This window comes from Vulpes vulpes, chromosome 1 (genome assembly GCF_048418805.1).
Source record: "Vulpes vulpes isolate BD-2025 chromosome 1, VulVul3, whole genome shotgun sequence".
Classification (NCBI taxonomy): Eukaryota; Metazoa; Chordata; class Mammalia; order Carnivora; family Canidae; genus Vulpes; species Vulpes vulpes.
In genome coordinates, this window is record NC_132780.1 from 110890179 (window position 1) to 110911707 (window position 21529).

At 35.9% G+C, this 21529-nt stretch overlaps 1 protein-coding gene and 1 long non-coding RNA gene across 2 annotated transcripts in view; one reads left to right on the forward strand and one right to left on the reverse strand.

The window, feature by feature from the left end:
* Nucleotides 1–21529, reverse strand: part of IFT57 (intraflagellar transport 57) — a 51972-nt gene that overhangs the window by 11308 nt on the left and 19135 nt on the right. Inside the window, exon 6 of the mRNA XM_025990011.2 lies at nucleotides 13071–13193. Coding sequence (XP_025845796.1) covers nucleotides 13071–13193 — 123 coding nt within the window. The remainder of the gene's footprint in view (nucleotides 1–13070; nucleotides 13194–21529) is intronic.
* The window catches only part of LOC112913413 (uncharacterized), a 34454-nt gene continuing 17179 nt past the window's right edge, over nucleotides 4255–21529 (forward strand). The window contains exon 1 of the long non-coding RNA XR_003233687.2: nucleotides 4255–4339. This is a non-coding gene — a long non-coding RNA (uncharacterized lncRNA). The remainder of the gene's footprint in view (nucleotides 4340–21529) is intronic.

Sequence of the window (21529 nt, forward strand, 5' to 3'; positions counted from 1 at the left end):
TTGAGCTTCTTTATGCATAGAGAGGCAGGGTGCCAAAGGACTCTTAGAACAAAGCTGAGGAAGGCACCTTGGTGTATCCTGGGATATTTTTTCATGGGCTCAGGAAAAGTCCATGCCAGAGCACAACTGAGCCTCATGGTCCATGGATGTAGTAGCACCTTTGCTCTAGCCTGATGGAGCAGGAGCAGGGCCCCAAGGCTCAGATGTATTTTGAATTGCTCTCCATCACAAAAATGTTACTTCTGCCATCTACCCTCCCTTTTCCCTCTATTCTTACGGGTTCTTCCTCAATTGTGTTATGAGTAATTACTAATAGAATCTTAATTTAATGTTCTGTTTTTGCAGTTGTGTTTTAGATGATGATATTTATGAAGTAGTTTTTACGGGCTTCCTGCATTTAAGGGGTCTCACCATATTTTTCTCATTAGGCCTCTGTTTCACCCCTGAATTGCCCTGTGGATTTTCGAGATCACTCTGGGGAGGAAATCCTGTACCTCCATTTCACAGATTGGGCAACAAATTGAGGTGGTATGATTTTTACCATGTCAATTACAAAATGAATAGGAAACCAAATGTCCTTTCTCTCACTCACAGATTTTTTCATTACACTAAGCTGTTTCTTTCATTTCCTTGCTTTGTCACCCAATTTCAATAAGGAGCACAAGAAACTGACAACTTTCAATTCAGGCTTGCACATAATAAATGTTTCTTAGCTCGGTTGTTTTGCTAAAGCTTAGATGCTACAGGAGGTTTGCTGCTTCTAATCTGCTGTGGATGAACAATCTGTTTAACCAACCTTGTTAGAATAATCTCTGAAACAACTATATGTTGGTTCCAAAGAAAGATTTATCAGACTCTCCTATAAATAAAATGCATGAGCTTCAGTACATAGTTTTTTGTGATTTCTATTTTGGCTACTTAGAATACTTTTCTATTTTCTTCCTTGACTATAGAGTAGAGATCCCCAATAGTCACATCCATTCTGAGATCCTTTAACATCTAATAATAGCTTCAATGTTAACATTCAAGGAATGTCTAGTATGTGTCAGGCACTATGTTAAGCACTATCCATACATCATCACATACAGTTCTTTTAAAAACACTCATAAGATGAGGAAATTGAGACATAGCTACTTTAAAGTAGACTGCTCAATCTTACAGGCAAGTCAGCAGTACAGAGCAAACTTGCAGAGACCATATCATTACTTCTCATTTGCCTGATGAAATGTAGTAAAATATAACTAAAAATTTTAAGGAGGTAATGGTTAAAGGAGACTTCAGTTTTACCTGTACTATTTGAATATTTCCAAACTGGTATTTATATATCAATCGTATAATAAAAAATGAATTTAAAACAGTTTTAACATAAACATACGCAATTAAAAACTTTCTCACAAAGAAATATCCAGACCCAGATGGCTTCATTGGTGAATTTTCTCAAACATTTAAGGAATAACAACAACTTTATACAAATACCAGAGAAAAACAACAACAAAAAAAGCAATTGCCAACTAATTTTATGAGGCCTGCATAGCATTACATTAAAACCTGACAAAGACACCTAAAAAAACAGGAAAAATTACAGATCAGTATCTTTTATAAACATTGATATAAAAATTCTCAACAAAATACCAGCAAGTCGAATCCAGTAATATGCAAAAAGGATAATATATCATGATTAAGTTGCATTTATTCCAAAATGCAAGGTTAGTCTAATACCCCAAAATCAATCAATATAATCCATTGTAGTAAGAGAGGGGAAAAAAAAGAAATAAATCATATGATCCTCTTAATATATGAAGAAAAAAATCATTTGAAAAAATGTAACATCCATTCATAATAACTCTTAGCAAACTAGGAACAAAAGGGAGACTCCTTACTCTAGTAAAGGGTGTTTATAAAAGTCATAAAGTTAACATCATACTTAATGGGAAAACTGAAATATTGAAAGCTTTCTCCCTGCTAATACCACCTATATCCACCATAGACTAGAGTTCTTAACTGCTATACAAGGAAAGATAAAAGAAATAAAAGGGATAGGCTTGTAAAGAAAAAAATAAGACTGATGTTATTTGCAGATGATATATACACTGAAGATGCAAAATAACCCTTAGGCCTATCATTAAAATGAGTAAGTGAATTTAGCCTATTTGCTACAGATGTGTTTGTATATATATATATATACACAGAACAGTATTTTTTAAAGATTTTGTTTGTTTGTTTGTTTGTTTGTTGGGGGGGGTGCGGAGGGAGAAAGAAAGAATCTCCAGTAGACTCCACACTGAGCACAGAACCCAACACAGAGTTTGATCCCATGACCCTAAGATCATGACCTGAGCTGAAATCAAGAGTTGGCCACTCAGCTGACTAAGCCATTCAGGTGCCCCCATAATTATTTTTATATACCGGCAATAAACAGAAAATAAAAATCTAAAAAGATACCATTTTCAGTAGTATGAAAGAATAGGCTAGTGCAATAATATATATATATATATATATATAGTCTATATATGAAAAAAAATATATATATATGAAAACCAAATAAATCTTGGGTTCTACCTCACACCAGACATCAAGATAATGCTAGATGAACCACAGAACTCAATGCAAAAAGTAAAGCAATAAAGCTTCAAAAAGAAAACATAGGAGAATAACTTCATAGCATTGGGGTAAGCAAAGATTCTTAAATAAAACATAAATATTAGCCATACTCCTTTCTCCTAAAAAAGATCACTTTAAGTATATTAAAGTAGGCCACGGTTTATCATAACGTACCAGTAAGAGTGAAAAGAAAAGTTAAAGAGTATACATTTGTAATACATATATCTGACAAAGGACTCATATCTAGAGTATAAAAATAATTTCTATAAATCTAAAGAAAAAGCAGATAACCCAATAGCAAAAGACAAGATAGCCAAAGGTCACATAAACATATGGAAAGGGACCCAACCTCAGCAGTCATCAGGGAAATGCCAATTAAAATGGCAATAAGACCACAGCATATCTATTATGATGACAAAATGTGAAAAAGACTCAATATTTAATGTTGATAAAGACGTGGAGCAACTGGAGCTTTCCCACACCTACTTGGAGGAGTATACATATGTACAAGCATCTTCAAATACTATTTGGCAGGATCTGCTAAAGCTGAACATACACATACAGTATGACCTAGCAATTCCACACCTAGTAGAAATGCCAGTAGAAATGTGTACAGATGTTTACAAAAAGACATGTACCAGAATTTTCAAAGTAGTATTATTTATAATACTATCAACAATTCACATAAGCCCAGACGTGGGCTAGCCTGGAAGGGCATGAGCTGGGCTAGGAAGCTCTCTGCCATCAAGGGAGCAGACAGCTAGAGGTTATCTGTTGACCACACTCTCTGTGGCTAGGCAGCAAGTCCTTGCTTGTAAAGGGGATCTGGACATTTCATCTCTGTTTCAGCCACAGGGAGAGAGATTCAGTTATTAAAATTGTAACTGTAGCTGCAGCAGTAGAGAGGGAGGGCCTTGTGTGAGCGGCAGTCCAAAAGTGATCAGTCTCAAGATTTCAATGTGGAATACTGCTGTTCCTGACATGTTTAATACCCCATCCATGGTCAATGATAAAATTCTTTGGAAATCTGATGGCAGGGAATCAGGTTAAGTGAAAAAAGCAGAGAAGACAGCTTGATAGAAGTGGTTGCATATGTCTTAAGTTCACTGTAGCAAATGTTGCTGGGACAGGTCGATAATCCATCATGTTTGCAGTGCAAGGAAAAGAGCAGCAGATTTCCCTCCTCCACCCAGAACACTCCCTTCTCTAATAACAGAATATTATCTATATTCTCTTTATGCCACTTTGCACAAGCAGTTTTGCAATCTCTTCTTCTTGTTCTAATTGTTAGATTAATTTTCAGCTTTGCCATGGCTCATGTTTGTGCACCTATTTGTGTATGTGTGTGAGAAAGAGAGACATTGTCCATAATATTTTTTTACATGAGACTGAATTTCTTTCTTAATGAAAAATGCCTGTCAGGTTGTGAGATGATTACAGAATGTGGCTTTTCAGAAATTTTTAATATGACATTTTTCTTTCATCACCAGCAGCTTAAAGTCTTCTGTGATAAACACTTGGGGTGTGAAAACATGATTTTTCTTTGTAAATGTTCAAAGAACTAAACATATGACTTAAGAGAAGTTGAGTACGTATGTGTGGTATATATTGTACATATATATTTGTTGCAGGGAATACAGAAATCCACTAGTGCTGGAAATACGAGTTTCCTCAGGAAAGTTCCTGCTTTCTACATATCCTCTTGATGTAGAGAAGAATAAGACAGTGTGCACAGAGGGTAAGCTAAAGCTAACAATCACTAGTATTCTCACACCTGCCTGTAGTTGAACTGAAACTAGAGGCCTATAATCTCTAAATAAAATACCTTGTTAAATAATTACATTTCTAATGTGTGCTCAGAGATTATCTTTACTGACTACCGTCTGTTACTAAAGTGTTTTCGAATGTTGACTCTGACTTATTATTCATGCTTATTATTCATGCTTACTCCATCCACACCCCTTCTATATGGCCATAGAAATCTCCCAAGGGAGGGTTTCTAGACTTTAGGAGTTACAAGCTCAGAGAAGAGATCTGGCAAGGCAGACAGGGAGTGAGTGGGACCTTTCTGCCAATGCAGGAGCACTCAAGTCAAATCAGAACATAATTACTTCACAGGGTGCTGAGTAACCACAATGCATAGCCAGAAGAGACAACCTTGGCAATCCCTCTTCAAGAATCTACTAACCAAAACCTTGATCTCATATGATACTCAAAAAACAAAAAACTAAAAAAATAAGTAGAGCCATCTGCATATTTGAAGAACCAAGAAACAAATCATTATCTTCGCATAAGGAAACAGAGTAAAATATAATGGAATAAAGGCTATGGAAGTAAATTTTGACCACATAATAAGAAATTTAATAATAAAACAGTGATAGTGAGAACTACTCTAATATCACTGATTGGAACAATGAATCAAACCAATTAAAAAGTACATTTCATAGGGAGGCCCATATGACAAATGGTTTCTGTTTCAATTCATATTTTTACATTAAGTAATTTAAAGGAAACATTAAATCATACTTTGCAATAATGAAATATTTAGGCAGTCTAGAAATTTTAATTATAATCAATATATATTAATTCACTGCTCTCAATCACAAACGTCTATTTGAGGTATCTCTGCTGTGAGGCATTAGTAATGTCCCTCTGCAGTGTTTATATAACATGCAGTCTTTATTGGTTATTTCCTTAAAATCTGCTACCACTGCTGATGCTCTTTAGTTAGAGCTGATGGTAATCTCTAAAGCAAAAACACTTGTTCTCCTATTTCGACTTGTGATAAATGAAAACTTTCCTTGATCCAGTTGAAACATTTATCATAGTCAGGGTAAATAGGAAGGAAGGCATCATCAACTATCTTTAAACAAAATATCCTGAATGTTCAACAAGACTGTGACAGAAGCAGCTGAAAATCGTTTTCAGTTGCTTAAGGATGGCTGGATTTTTCTCCACCCCTTTGCAGTAGCTTTACATATATAATTTTAAGCACAGTATTCTTTTCCACAATCCAGATATTTGCACATGACCCATATGCTAAAACAAACAAACAAAAAAAATAGTTGACCAGCTTAAGAAAAAGAAACAGTGAATAAAACTTTAAGTCCACAAAATAACACCATGCTTTAAAAATAACACAATCCAAAGCAATACTGTTTTTTTGTTGTCTCCTTTAAAGAAAGCTTGCTTGTAAACGTCCATCAGTGAATATTTCCCCTCATTCTTTGAGACAACGTGGCAGTTGAGTAATCATGCAGGCTGCTCTAAAAATGTATGTGTGTCTAGTTAATTTAGGCAGTTTATTTTGATAGCATTCACCTCTTTTTGATTATAGCAGGTGTTTCAAGGATAAATTTGCTGAAAATTGTATTTTGTTTAAACAACAGCAGCATGTACATTTATGGCCTTACTATATTAAAAAGCATTTATTGTCTGGCAGCAATAGATACAATTACAAACATTTGTGACAGTAATTGGAGCTATTACTCCTGCATGGAGCCTCATGGAGACCAACTTATTGCCACCTGTATTTACATTTGTTACTGGTAATTGTAAAAGCTGATTTTTTTTTATTTGGTGCCTTATTTTTTTTTTTAATTATGCGAGTATTTCTCAGCAAAAGGTCTGTCTACCAGAAAATCTTTAAGAATTATAAATCTAGTATCTCCATTATTCAAAGAGGCAGAATCACATTTTAATGACTACTATATACATAAACTGTATTCTTGTATCCTAGCCCACAGAATATATTATACCTTTTTGCTCATGGATGCAAGAATCCTATCAATATAGCCTGTCTAACAACCAGAACACAAGTCTTAAGAAACGCTCCTTATTTCCAAACTATAACAATTCATAAATCCTTGCAGGTCAGAAATATTTAGAAAGCTCAATTTTATTAACATTCTTCTTATACCACATCAAAACACAGCAATGGCAGAAGGTCAAAGCAAGTTACTCTCTGCATTGCTTTGGAATGAGAAAAATACCCTCTTCTCTTGCTTCCAGATACATATGTGTCTATAATAGTAAAAAGAGAAAGCCTACTATTGTACATTTTCTGCAGGATTTGGCTTCCAATTTGAAGAGACTTAAATCTAATATAGTAATTCTGTGGTCCCTCTAGGTTCATTTAAATGGAATTCCACCTGCTGATTAATAAAGGCCTCTCTCCTCCCTCTTAGGTTTTAGCTCTTTCAGTGACTAGAAAGCCCAAGGGCTCAAGACTATTGCAATGATTCTGTCCTTAGCACAATGACTCTTCCAGAAAGGTTTCTTGCTGTGAATTACCCAAGGCAACACCTGTATGGTTTATTTACGTTAAAACAAAATCCAGTTGTTTGGAGTTGAAATTTAAAGTTTAAAGTCCTTTTTACAACTGCACCCTAAGAAAGCCAGACACTGATAAACAGGTAAGGATGTAAAAAAGCCGTTCAGTGAATCAAAGGCTTGAAATAATTAGAAACACATGCTGTAATACTTCCAAAGCCTTTAAAAAATATATAATCTCTTTATCTAAATTCTTGTAATGAACCTGAAGATTTACATAATGAGTAGGAGACATTTTGGAGGAATGAAGGGGGGTACTTAGCCAACTATCTTTTAAAACAACAAAGCAGGAAATATTTAATTATAATTTGGAAAAAAATCAATTTAAGTCATTAATCAAAATTTTAATTACAATATCCACAGGGCATTAAAGCATGATAGAACATTTGTTCATTGCATTAAACACCTCATATTAAATCATTATAATATACAATTGTTTAGGAATAAATACTGTATAATTGAAGAAAAGGGCCTATGTAAGGTTTAGTTGAAAACTGATTTCACACTTTCTGCTCTTCCTTATTTCTGGGAACAGGAATAAATATTATTAATGTTTACTTGGTTTCCATTTTGGTAAAAACCCTTGTCTTGAAAAAAAAGTTATTCTACTGATAAAGACTGGTAAGACTGATCATTTTAAGAAGCCACTTTCCTTTGGTTCGACGGATGAAGCTGAGAGACTGAATATATGAATGGACAGCAGACAATGCCCAGGCCATTATATAAAATAGAATTCTGACCCACAATCTGAAGCAACTAGTCCAGGAAGTCAAACCATAATCTCTGAGAGAAATTGGCTGAAAATGGTCAGGATTTAGTAACTGCTGGTTTCCTCAGTTTTTCTCCTCACCAACCTGCTTCCAATGTAGGACCAACCAGACAAAGCCACATATCCTCCCCTAACCAGTTACATAGAAAGCCCTGCTTCTAGTTAGCCTGCCTCCAAATCTCCAGTCTTATCTGAACATTTCTGAAGGCTTCCCCTTTTTCTCACAATAAATCTTTCATATACTCCTGCCTGCCCTTATGTCTGCCAAATGCAGGTGATGGTGACTAACTCCTTTGTTACAGCAAGCTGTGAATACAAGTCTTTGTTCTCATGTAGATGGTCTCTTTTTTTCCACAAAGTCAAATATGGCTTGTTTTTTATTTAAAAAAAAGAAAAAGAAAACTAAAAAAGAATAATTTTCTTCAAGAAACACTAGTTAGTGATAAAAATTAATAAAAAATACAGAAAGTGAAATCTATATGAATAGGCAACCACATCTTTTATTTCCCCAGAAATTATGGAACATGTAGAATTCTTTGGCAGCTCAGTCTCAACTACCGTTATTATTCTAGGCAGCAACTGTCAACTGATTCACTTAAAAGTTTTTTAAAAATTGCTATTATGGAATTAAAAATATTTCAGTCATGATGGAAAATATTATTTTTCAATGAATTTCACAAAGTACCTCCACCTTCAACAACCACTTGTTTCTCTAAAATGACTCACTGGTGGGCTTCCCTTCTTGCTATTGGTCTATATTCTCAGATCTTCTGGTCCTTATGCTTGCCCATATTCTAACCATCCACTGTTACATGACTCTGGCTGGCTGGCCATTCCCCCAAGATCTTAGCAAGATCTTAGACCTCCTGGTTTCACCCCAACCTGCTAAACTTGGCCAAGCCATCTCTGCCCCCTGCCACTCAGCTAAAGTTATGGCTTATCAGTGCTAAGGATGTGTGGAACTGCTCATGATGTACTATCATGTTTTTTTTTTTTAAAAAGAGGTGTAATCTCAACTGTATGCACATAAAACTACGCAGAAATGGTGGTCAATATATATTACGTGATTTTCCTGATAGCATTCTAAGTGTCTAAGATATGTGAATTCATTTAATCCCTTTAATAACTCTTTGAAGTCAGTTTTATAAGGCACTCCATTGTGCAGATGAGGAAACTGAGACAGAGTGGTTGGAACTTGCCCACAGGGTCCAACAGCTAGTAAGTATTAGAGCCAGGATTTGGACTCAAGCAACCTGGATTTAGAATTTGTGCAATATTGTCACTAATCAAATAGGTAAGGGCTTGGGTTGTAGGCTCAAATCTTATCTGTCACTTACTAGGCAAAAGCAAATTGCTTCATTTCACTGTGGTTCAGTTTCTTCCCCTGCAGTAAAAGGTACCTGTAGCTTATAGGGCAGTGGAAAGGATTAAACGAATTAATATAAGTGAAGTGTTAAGAACTGTACTTGGCACATAGTAAACACTTACTAAATATCAGTTATTACTACCATGTTATACATATATATCTTTACTAGGGAAAAGAATTGGAAAGATTTACCAAAGTGATACTTATATGAACCTGATTATATCTCCATGTAAGACTAAAAGGCTGATGTTTTAAAATATTCCCTTAAGTGACAGAAGCATTAGTACAGAAATTTTGTAAATTCTTTCTGAATACTGATGTAGGTGCCAAGGGAAGATGTGTGAGGTAGGCTCTATCTTCCCCGTGGTCTTTGTGGCTACCACAGTTCCACTAAGTTTCTGAAACTCTGGTCCAATAAATCAGGAATTGATAGTGAAACTAAATGTGGGATCACTAGCTTCCAATTCATAACACATTGCCCATCCTTCTTTCCCTTGAGTTGTTTCCATATTATTTTTATAATTAAAAACAAAAGTGTATTTTAAAAAGACTCAGAGATTACGATAATTCTTGACTAGTTGTAGATTTAAGTCTAGTCTGATTATAATCACAGATGTTTGCTCTTAGTTCTAAATTTCACCAGACAACTTCTGTAACACTTGTGGGCACCACTGATGGTCTAACAAAAAAACAATAAAAAAAAGAGATAAAAACACACAAGAAGAAAGGGAAAGAGCTATAAAGAGAAAAAATGAGGAGGTAAAGAACAAAAGTATAAGATACATAGTCACAGTGTACAAATAATACGCATAGATAATTTGATTAGATGGCACTGACGTCTACTCTAGTTTAGCTATCCTCAGACTGCCCTTCTAAGGAATTGACTCCAGAGCCTTACTCACTTGGTCATAACTGAAAAATTAACTAGAATGCAGTAACCCAGGATTTGGCTGAATTTATTCACTCTTGGCAGAACTTCTGACTATGTGTTTAGACACATTATTCCAAGTTAGGGCAGATCTGAGTTGGTCACTGGGTATATAACACTCTAGAATTAATCATCAGGAGCATTCTCTATAACCAGCTCTAAAAAGGGAACTACTAATATGGTCCATTCAAGCTATGACAAAAGTCCTTCATCTTCAGTTGTGGAACATATTATTTTTGGCAACATATGTATTTTCCCAATTGTAATTTGCTTAAGCTAATATTAAAATTTGTTTGCATTCTTTGAAAACTGTCAACAGTAACAAATGGTGCCAGAAAAAAAGGATAAGCTAGCCTACCAATAAAAACCTAATTACAACATTATGGAGGGTATAAAATATTAGTATATGAGAGGATCTCATCAAAGCATATATACTATAATATACAAAAACAACAGAAAAGGAGAGTTACTTTTTTCTTTTTCTTTTGGTAATTACCTGGCAAGAAGCATACAAGGAATATACTTTTGTGGGAAAAGAAAGCAAAACAAACATTTGATCCAGTGCTAAATAAAGATGGGACTTATTTACAACTAACACAAGGTCATTTTCAAGAACTTTATAATGGATTTAAATAATTGAGGCCCTGTATTACTTATTTCCCACATCTCTATGCTACTTAAAAATTAATCTAACAGTGATCAGTAAAGCACATTGATCTGAAAAAAAAAACCTCATTTTCCCTCAGACACAAAGCTAAATTCTCTAAATGTCCTAAATAGCCTGTGTTGAGTGAAAGATAATTGTTTTGGCCAAAAGAAAGTAGAGGGTTTGTTTTTCGTAGAGCCAGGAGTTAAGGAAGAATGGGATCTATCATGATGCAGGAGTCAACTTCTTCAGATGGAGGAGGATAGTGAGCCCTTGAGAAACCTCATCCATGACCAGATTATTTTTATTTCTGAGGCATGAAAAACATTTTTTTATTCATTAGCCCCTTATTTTCTCAAGTCAGTGTATAATTTTGTTTTTCTTAAGTAAAGCTGAGTAAAGAATTGACCCCAAACCTGTATTTCCCATTTGATACCTCTGAAATACTTAGAGTTTGTGAAATACTAGATATAAAGACCAAATGACGTAGAGAAGAATTCTGAAAAAGCACTCAAATATTACTTTAGGTCAGTATATTTTACCACAAAAATCTAAATTCAAAATGATATTCATATAAAGAAAAAAACCTCAAAATTTTATCTGGTATTTCAGAATGTTGCTTATAAAATTTAGCTAAAATTAATTTGGCACAGTATATCCTCATAAGATCAAGGCTGGTCGGGAACCCTGGGTGGCGCGGAGGTTTAGCACCTGCCTTTGGCCCAGGGTGGGATCCTGGAAACCTGGGATCGAATCCCACGTCGGGCTCCCAGTGCATGGAGCCTGCTTCTCCCTCTGCCTGTGTCTCTGCCTCTCTCTCTCTCTCTCTCTGTGACTATCATAAATAAAAATTTAAAAAAAAAAAAAAAAAAAAAAGATCAAGGCTGGTCATATATGGCATGAGACTAAGAGGCCAACTTTCACCTCGTTAATTCTTCCCCAGATCAGGAAATCATCAACCCTGTAAGAACCTAGGATCTGATTACTATAATACAGGTTTGTAGTAAAATTTGACTTGTACTCAGTTTTGTAAAACTGTACGTTAGAAGTTACATTTGTATTCTTTCTTTACTCAGTTACTCCCATTATGTAGAAATCAGTGGCCATACTTTAAAAAACACTCCTGTGTGAACCTATTAGGTTCTAAATGAGATGCTGGATTTCCAGTTTACTTAGCTTGAAAGTAAACTAAACTTGCTTCCTTGTGGGATTAAGATGTACCTGAGAATTCCTAACTACATGGTTATTTTAACATGTCATTCTAACTAGAATCACAATAATACTGATTTTTAATTTTACCAGATTTCTTATAAAATTAAAGAATTAGAAATTGCATTTTTACCAAAAAATCATATTTTTGCAAATTACGACTTCCAGCAGGAATTGAATCAATGAAGAAATCTGTATTAATATATATCTACATATAAGATATATGCAAACAAAGAATTCACTCCTACCTAATGTAGTCAAATAATGGATATCCATTATGTTTAGGTAAATAAATAGGCTGCAGGATCTGCCCACTTACCTTTAAGTTTATTCCACAGCTGCTCAGTCTAGTAAGATCTTTGCTGCCTTTACCCTATTGTAGGACTGCCCTAGGAGTCTAGGGTACTTCTTACCCTCTCTAGGACACAGTTTTACAAGCTCAAGTTCAGACATCCTGAGAATGAATTTGTTTCCAAGGCACTCTGAAAAGAGCAATCTTTGGGGATAGATAAGGACCATATTTTTCCTAGAACCTTGTTCCATAACACTGGTGCTTTTCTCCAGCCTCAAGGATAAAACCCTTTAGTTTCTTTACTAGACGTCTCTCAAGTCCCTTCTGTAGACATTATTATAGTATCAATGAAAATAGTATTGACCAGTTTGTTCTAAAGTTCTTGTAAATTGTAAGTAAAAAGGAAGCAGGAACTTGATTAAATGGGTCAGTTCATCTGGCCCAATCTGCAAATCTTAATGCAAATGCTTTGGTTACTTGCTTACTATTTGACTTTTAATCATATGTACCAAATAGATCATGTAAGGCAACTTCCAGAATATCTTCCGTTCTACCATCCAGCAGGATTCCAAAACCATTTTCTAACTATATTCTGTTGGTATACCGTCATGAAATTCCAATTTTGCTCATTATTCATCTAAACAAGATACAATTTCTAAGAAAATACATCAAAATGTATTGAGAAAATGCCCCTCAAGCCCAGGGAATCATGACAAGTGTTCCAAAACACTTTAAAGATCTATTCCTTTCTTTTTCCTTCTTTACATTGTGGATTCACTCAACAACAATTTACTAAATCTTAGTTAAGACAAAACACTGGAAACTGAATCCCACCACCTTAGATCATTCATATAATCAGGAGTACCCCTGACCCTGATATTGCCTTATGAAGCTCGATTTGAACAAAATGTGTTGTATCCTCTCTACCTTATTGTCAGTCCTAATCGTGACTTTCAGTTGTGGTAGTACACGTTCCACTTCGAGACTCCATTCTGCAGCATCTGTTGTGGATTCCAAAATATCTTCTTGTTTGGCAGACTCGTTCATATCCTAAGAAAGGAAAGATATCACAAGATTGAGAGTTTATAAAAAGAAACAGTAAAATTTTGAGGCATTTTAGCAGGACTGCACAATTTATATCAAGCATGGTAGTGTTAAAATTACAGTGGCAGAAGTTCTTATCTGTCCTTCTATCCACGTTGAAGGAAAACAATGCACAAACCTGCTAGGATAGCAAAATTAGCATTTTTAAAAAGAAGCAAATATATGATTTCAACCATTCTGACAAAAAAACAATACTTTTGAGATATCAGAGTGAACTCAATGGGTATACTATCAAGTGAACAAGTCATTTAGTTATGTTAATTGGTAACAGTAAAGGAGTACAAACATTCACACATTTGGTAAGAAAACATTGTCTCAGTTTGAGTTTTCTATACTGAAACACAGACCTCCAATCTGAAAGACAAAAAAGACAAGATCCCAGAAGCCAAGAAGTCACTACTTACAAATTTTTTATCCATAATTAAAGTGATATTTGTTAGGTCAAACTATAACATAGCTTTAAAATGTGGTTTAACACAGACCTATTTGAACTCAGATAGGGTGGAGGCCACATTTCTGCATTTGATTTCCACTGTTGAGAAATAAAATCAATTCAAGCCTGTTTTTGAATTACAAAAGGAAAATTTTTTCTCTCTTCTTTTTCATTTTCCCAGCCTTTCAGCATTAAGTATATCTAGATCTGAAAATGTGAAGAATATACAAATTAATGATTTAACAATATATCCTAACACATTAATTTTAGTAGCAATTTTTCCTTTAAGCTTCCTTGATAAAAGAAAATATACAGAAAACATGTAAAAATTTATTAATATAGAAAAAAAGAGACCTGAGAAACATAAACAGCCAGATACAACGTAGACGGAGTCTAGTTTGAACAATCCATAAAAAGATGTCTTTGAGACAATCAGGGAAATTTGAATGTGGAAGAGTATTGGATGATAAAAGGAATTATTACTAATTTTGTAGGTATTATAATGGCATGATGGGTTTTCATGCCAAGGCCTTATAGAGACAAATGCTGAAATATTTACAGGTAAATGGACATGATGTCTGAAATTTACTTTAAGATTCTAGAAGGCAAAGAAAAAAGAGGGGGCCGCCAGAGGAAACATAGTTGACAAACTATTAATTGCTGAAGCTGGGTAATGTTACATAAGAGTTCATTGTCTTGTTCTCTCCACTCCAGTTTATGTTTGAAATTTCCCATAATACAAAACTTAAAAATAATAGATTGTATAAATAAGCTCATGGTGAAATTTCATTCTCAGTGTGAATTTATGTCACTAAAAGACATTTCTGAAACAGAAGTTCATTAGACTAGTCTTTCCAATCCAGTCTAATGCTAAGAAAAACCTTATATTGAGATTTGTATTTTGGTGGGAGATTGAGGTCTTTCGGGGCTTTAAACTCCCAACTGAGTCTCTAGAGCACCGCTGGCATGAGAAAGCCTCTCTCTCCTACCTCCTAGCTCATATTAGCAAGTCCTGAACAGACTCAGAACCTTAAAAGGAGCATATGTTGCTTCCTGTTCAGAAATTCAGGGAGCTGTATAGTTCTAACCATGCAATTAGAGGATGGATAAGTAATACATGCTTTCACATTCTACAATATGTGATCTGAATTTTTTCAGGTATATTCTACTTAAAAAACCAGAAGCATAAAAAAATATAAGCATTAATATAGGTAAAATGTGGAAATTCTAAGTGAAAAATGTTTAAGATTCTGCTTTAAACATTAAGGTGCTCACTTTAATATAGAAACATTGTATTATTTTGAGTACTAACAGAGCACACTACATCTATGTGAACTGAATCAGGGTAGCAAAAGAGCACCATGGCTGGAGAGAGGTGGCAAGTGGCAGTATGCACAAGACAGACATGGGTGAAGTTTTATGAGACATGTGACAGCAGGAGAAGAGATACTGAGTCTCCCAGTTGAAACGTAAAGACATGGGTAAAGTTTTCTCTCATGTCACCTCACCCTGGCACCCACAGCATGCATATACTTGGAAGAACTAGGTGCTTGCTCACATCCCAGTACCTGTCCCTAGTTCGAGGAGGCCCTAGTTCTGACTGGCTCATTTTCTGTACCAAACAGAGTAGACTGATGGGGATGGGGTAGGGTGGAGTGGGAGGAGGTATGCACTGCTAGTGGTATGTAAGCCCCGACATTTGGGGGCTGTGTGTGGTATATACACAGGCTTACTCCTGCTGTGGTGATGGGCCCCCACACGCCAATCCCACAGAGCCAGGCTGAACCAAAGGGGCATGTCCTTTGTCCTCTCAGCAGCAGTTTTGAATGATTCTTAATAGAATGCAGATGTTCTGGTCACTGATTTAAAAATAAGTTTGGTTTATGGAACCACCATTTGAGTGAACTGCAGTTAGGTACTGCTGATTAAATCCTGGAGCCAATTCTCAACTCCATTCCCCTCATTCCCATTCCTTCTTCTTCCCTTCCCTACAGGAAGGTGGAGTCCAGAATCACCAAACAAGGCTGGTGAGGGTACTTGTCCGAAGTCCCACTTTCTTCAGGGCTGAATTCATTGGATTGTTCAAGTTGTGCAGAACATACTCAAAAATTTTCCTCAAGGAAGGGCACATTTTTCTAGTTTTCCCAAAGGAACAAGGTTAGCAGTGGCCCTATCTGAATCAGATCAGAATCAAAGAGTTACTAAAGTACATGGAAATCACACACTGCATTAAGACATCCCAGGGCAAAAGCTACTATTTGGCTTATATTGGGCCCTTTAGTAAGTTGCATTTACTCTTCTTAAGTTCTTATTTGGTTCCCTTAAGCAATGATTTGCAAATTCCTATTCCCAATATCCTAAAGTGATTTAATATAGCAGCTTAGATGTTTTCACTCACTCCTAGGCCACAGTTAATATATTGGGGGGAAATGGCCCAATTACTAAATGAGGAAGGGCAAAAAGAGATCATTAGGCTTGGTAGAGCAGCATTAACTTATTCAAACTATACAGTCTCTTTCTGTTTCTATGTTTGCACATCTATTTCCTAACCTTGTTCCTCAGTCAAAATTTCCTAATGCCTAATAACTGGATACATTAACTGAGCGAGCCCTACATATGAAGTAGAAATCACTTTTAAATTATATCATGTCTTAGTTATAATAACTTGAGAAAACCTTTCCTTCCCAATTGTATCTCCATTTAACAAATGGTACTTTATGTGGAGATATTAGTAAAACAGAAATAAACTGTTGTTTTCTCTTAATCAAAATTTTATATCAGCATGACAAAGTCCCAGTCCTTCTCTACAACCACATTAACTAAGTAAGATAAAACATAGCTCCTGGGAAATTGTGTTTTCTAGCTAATGCTGCTGAAGAAACAATTAGAAGCTCAATAAGACACAGGCTATCCAGAAGTCTTTACTTATACTTAATTAATTTACCAGTAAGCCATTTGTAAAGCTTCTATAACATGCAAGGTAAGAATCCAGGCACTGTGTTTGGTGTGGGAAGATAAAAGGATTTAATCCCTGCCTGCAGAGTTTATAGCCTGTTAGGGAGAGTCTTGGGCTAGTTTATGGTGGTAATAAAAGGACCTAAGGAAAAAAAAATTATGAAAACTGACCCTAAGACTGCCAAAGGAAGAACTAAAGACAACAGTCTAAACCATCCTATAATATAAACCTGGGCAAAAATAGCGGGGATCAAACATGCAATGTTAAAAACCTGCTTAGAATCCTGTTGCAAGTAGTAATCTCTTTTCCCAAGAAATATTAATGGGAGAGTTGCATCTGAATACTATATTCTGTATATATTTAATCATATAAACACATACAGTTGGATGTCTGTGTGTGTATATGTGTATATATATATATGTGTGTGTGCGTGTATATGTGTGTGTGTATGTGTACATATATATATTTATATATATATAAAATTGGATGTGGGTAGTCTTATGGTTACAAGATTAGAATAAGGGAAGGCTTCACATATCAGCAGGGGATGGTAAATAAAGCCCTTTGCAGTCTCTGAGCTGTAGGAGAACCTACGTAGTGCACTCTAGGTTAAATGCAATACAAAATTTAATACAACCTCAAAATATTTTCACCTCTTAACACTGAAGACTCCAGGTAGGCCATGACTACCAGTAGGGGAAGTAATAGATCTGACACTAACAGAAGGAGACTAGCCCATTAATAAGTATTTTTTTAACTTAAATTCAATTAACATATAATGTATTATTAGTTTCAGAGGTAGATTCGGTGATTCACCAGTCTTATTTAACACTCACTGCTCATTACATCATGTGCCCTCCTTAATGTCCATCACTCAGTTACCCCATCCCCCCACCTCCCTCCTTTCCAGGAACCCTCAGTTTGTTTCCTATGGTTAAGAGTCTCTTACAATTTGTCTCCCTCTCTGATTTTGTCTTGTTTTATTTTTCCCTCCCTTCCCCTATGATCCTCTGTTTTGTTTCTTAAATTCCACATGAGTAAAATGTTATGATAATTGAATGAATAAAGATGTGCTATATATGTGTGTGTGTGTGTGTGTGTGTGTGTGTGTATACACACCACACACACACAATGGAATATTACACAGCCATCAAAAATGAAATCTTGCCATTTGCATTGATGTGGATGGAACTAGAGGATATTATGCTAAGCAAAATAAGTCAATCAGAGAAAGACAATTACCATTAACAAGTATTAATACAGAAAACTGTTACAAGTGATACAGTAGAAACACTGATCACATTTTTGTATACCTGATGAATTACCATCTTAAAGAATTAAAAAAAAAAATCTCTTTGGACTGAAACTATTTCTAGTATGTAGTACATACTCATTATTGGGAAACCCCATAAGGGAAAGGGGACTAAACATTATTGGACAAAGCAAAGTTGACTATGACTTCCTGATACCAGCAACAGTTACGCATTCATTTCAGTTCTGCTATAATAACAAAAATTTAGTACCATAGGATCTTTTGATCCCAAGAGTCCAAATCAGGTTGGACAGTTAGCTCTAGTTAAGACATTCCATTGGGAATGAAGAAGGAAGAAAGCTAGAAGTAGGGTGAAGTAGACTTTTAAAAACCTGACTAATCATGGATACCCTACAGTACTTCCCCTTATTATTTTTTTTTTAAGATTTATTTATTTATTCATTCAGAGAGAGTGAGAGAGAGGCAGAGACACAGGCAGAGGGAGAAGCAGGCCCCATGCAGGAAGCCCAATGTGGGACTCGATCCCAGGTCTCCAGGATCACACCCCAGGCTGCAGGCGGCACTAAACCACTGCGCCACCGGGGCTGCCCACTTCCCCTTATTATTGATGGAGAAACACTTTGTCTGGTAAAGGGAACATATATAGCTGCATGGGCATACCCAAGAGTGAAGCTCAAGACTCAGGGATCCGTGAGAAGATATTTCCTTGGGAATGGAGACCTTGCATCAAAAGTTGCAGAGAGATCTTAAGTTCAGATAGGAGGCTGGCCAAGAAAACCTAGATTGCATGAGGGCCTGAGGAGAAACTGGATTCACAGACCTCCAGGTGAAAGTGAGAGATAAAGGAAGCTTCAGAAGATCCTAACACTGAACTAATGAAGCAAGAGCAAGCAGAGGTTCTTGAATCTTCAATTACCAAGCCCAAATCCCTATCTCTTGTAAGAATGAGATACCACTGTTAGAATGGATTCTGGAAACTGGTAAATGCTGACATTTACTGACCATAAATTAATCTTTTTATGATGTGTCTTATTATACTAGTTCTCTAATACAGTGATGCTCTCAGGACTGAGAAACCTGGGTATTGATTAAATGTTCCCAGGTAGCTATAGTTTTTGCATTTTTATGTCTGCTTTTAAAGTTTTCCTGTGGGCAGCTCTGGTGGCTCAGCGGTTTAGCACTGCCTTCGGCCCAGGGCGTGATCCGGGGGTCCCTGAATCGAGTCCCACGTCAGGCTCCCTAAATGGAGCCTGTTTCTCCCTCTGCCTGTGTCTCTCTCTCTCTGTGTGTCTCTCTGTGTGTCTCTTATGAATAAATAAAATCTTAAAAAATAAATAAAGTTTTCCTGTAGCCTCCCAGTATCAAATGCCAATGATCACCTCTGGCTGTCTGCTTGACTGCCTGTAATACCTCTTCCTCCTCCTAAACTTCTGTGGGCTTAGAAACCTAATATCTAAGTTTGTTAGAATTTGGGCAAAGTAAGAATACAGGAGAAATATGTGAGAGCTGCTAAGAGTGGTGGTGGTGGTGGTGGTGGTGGTGGTGATGAGGTTGGGATCCTTCGGAGGTTGCTTTTTTTTTTTTTAAGATTTTTTTGTTTATTTGAGAGAGAAGAGAGAGAGAGAGAGAGAGAGAGAGAGAGAGAGAGAGAGAGCGCACAGGCACATGTGAGTGGGGGAGAGGGGCCAAGGGGGAAGGAGAGGGACAGACTCCACACTGAGTGCAGAGCCCTACACTGGGGCTCTATCTCACCACCCTGAGATCAAGACCTGAGCCTAAACCAAGAGACTGATGCTCAGTGGACTGAGCCACCCAGGTGCCCCTTCATAGATATTTTTTTTAATGGAAGTAGTTACACTTATTTTGGTTGCTCAGAGGCCTTTTTTGCAATCTTCCTAATTTGATGTTTTGTTGCAGATAGGTAATAGGACAGGTGGCCAACAAGCTAAGTACTGCATATATATGGTATTGCTATTATTTTTTTTAAGATTTATTTCATTGTGAGAGAGACTGCGATTGTGAGGGGGAAGGGTAGAAGAAGAGGATCTCAAGCAAACTCTGTGCTAAGCAAGGAGCCCATCTTGGGGCTCAACCCCAGGACCCTGAGATCATGACCTGAGCTGAAATCAAGAGTTGGAAGCTTAACCAACAGAGCCACCCAAGTAGACCTAGAATTTCTGTGTATTAAACAGGGTTTTCTAGTGTCCCTCTTTCTTTATCATCGATCAATAAAAAGCTAGAGGGATAAAGACATTTCAATCAAGAAAAGTGTTCCCTTAAAATCCAGTGATTTTTAAACAAATCATATTTAAAGCACAGAGTTAAAACTTTTCATGTCCCTACAAGTCAATTCTTCTTCATGATTAAAGAAGCATAAATCATGAGTCTGATTCACTATTTTCTTTTCAAATTAGGTTTTAAATGATTTAACACTATTACGATGAAGAAAAATGTTTAATATGATACAAAACGTATTTTCAGATTTGTTCTGAATAACAAAATTAAACCCTGGCTATAACCCATCAAAAGAAATAGATAGATGGTAGCCTCTGTCTTTAAATATATGGAGTTCATAAAAGTTTTCAATTCAATATTAAAGCTATCAAAAGAAATTTTATTCTGTTATAATGTGGACTAGGATTTCAATAAATTATGCTCACAAATCAAAAAACTTAAAAAGCTTCCTAAACACAAAATCAATTTAATTTTCTAATAAGAAATCTGAAATTACTTTTGAATGAGAATATAACTTCCAGTCATTATTTCTGTTTAATATCTCAAACACCTGTCTTTGCTACTGCTTTAAGCTACTTTAATGTGCATAAGTGCTATGGTAAAATCATCCCTGATTTTTTATTTTCTCAAGATAAAAACCAAAAGAAAGTACTTCAAGAAGTTTGTGTGGAAAAACTACCATAGATATGAGAGTTGGTGTTATAGAGTATGCCAAAGTAAGTTTAATTCTTTATGTAATGAATTTCTATAAGGCTTTTTTTTTCTCTGAAATGGCAACCTTATGGATATACCAGTGCCCAAATACATTTGGAGAGTTCAATTCATATATCTACTGAGAGGGACATGAAAATCCAATTAACTGTCAAGATTACATAGTCCCAATACTCAAGGAAAAGGGAACTAAATTGTCTTGAGAACTGCCATAGTTTGGTGTAAATGTCAAGACGATGGATCTGGAATCCCATCTCTGTTCAAATCCTCCCTCTATCAATTAGCTGTTGGTCAAATTACATAATCTCTCTAAATCTCAGGGTTCCCATCTGTAAGATGGGGAGAATACTACCCTCCTTATTGGGAGGGTTGTGGTGAGGATTAAATCATATAACGTATTTTAAAAGGCATAGTTCCTGGCACATAGTTAAGCCCCAATATATTTTAGCAGTTACTATTACTATTTTTATATGCCAAGCATGGTATTAGATGCTTTGCTATGTTAAATGCCTATAATAGCACCATGAATCAAGAAGTCTTATCCCCATTTTGCAAATGAAAAAAGTGATGTATAGAGCAGTTAGCTAATTTTCCCTATGTCACATCATTAATAGAGTCACAAGGCCCAAGGAATGTTCCTCTAGAAACAAGCTTTTAGATACTTTACCAAGTGC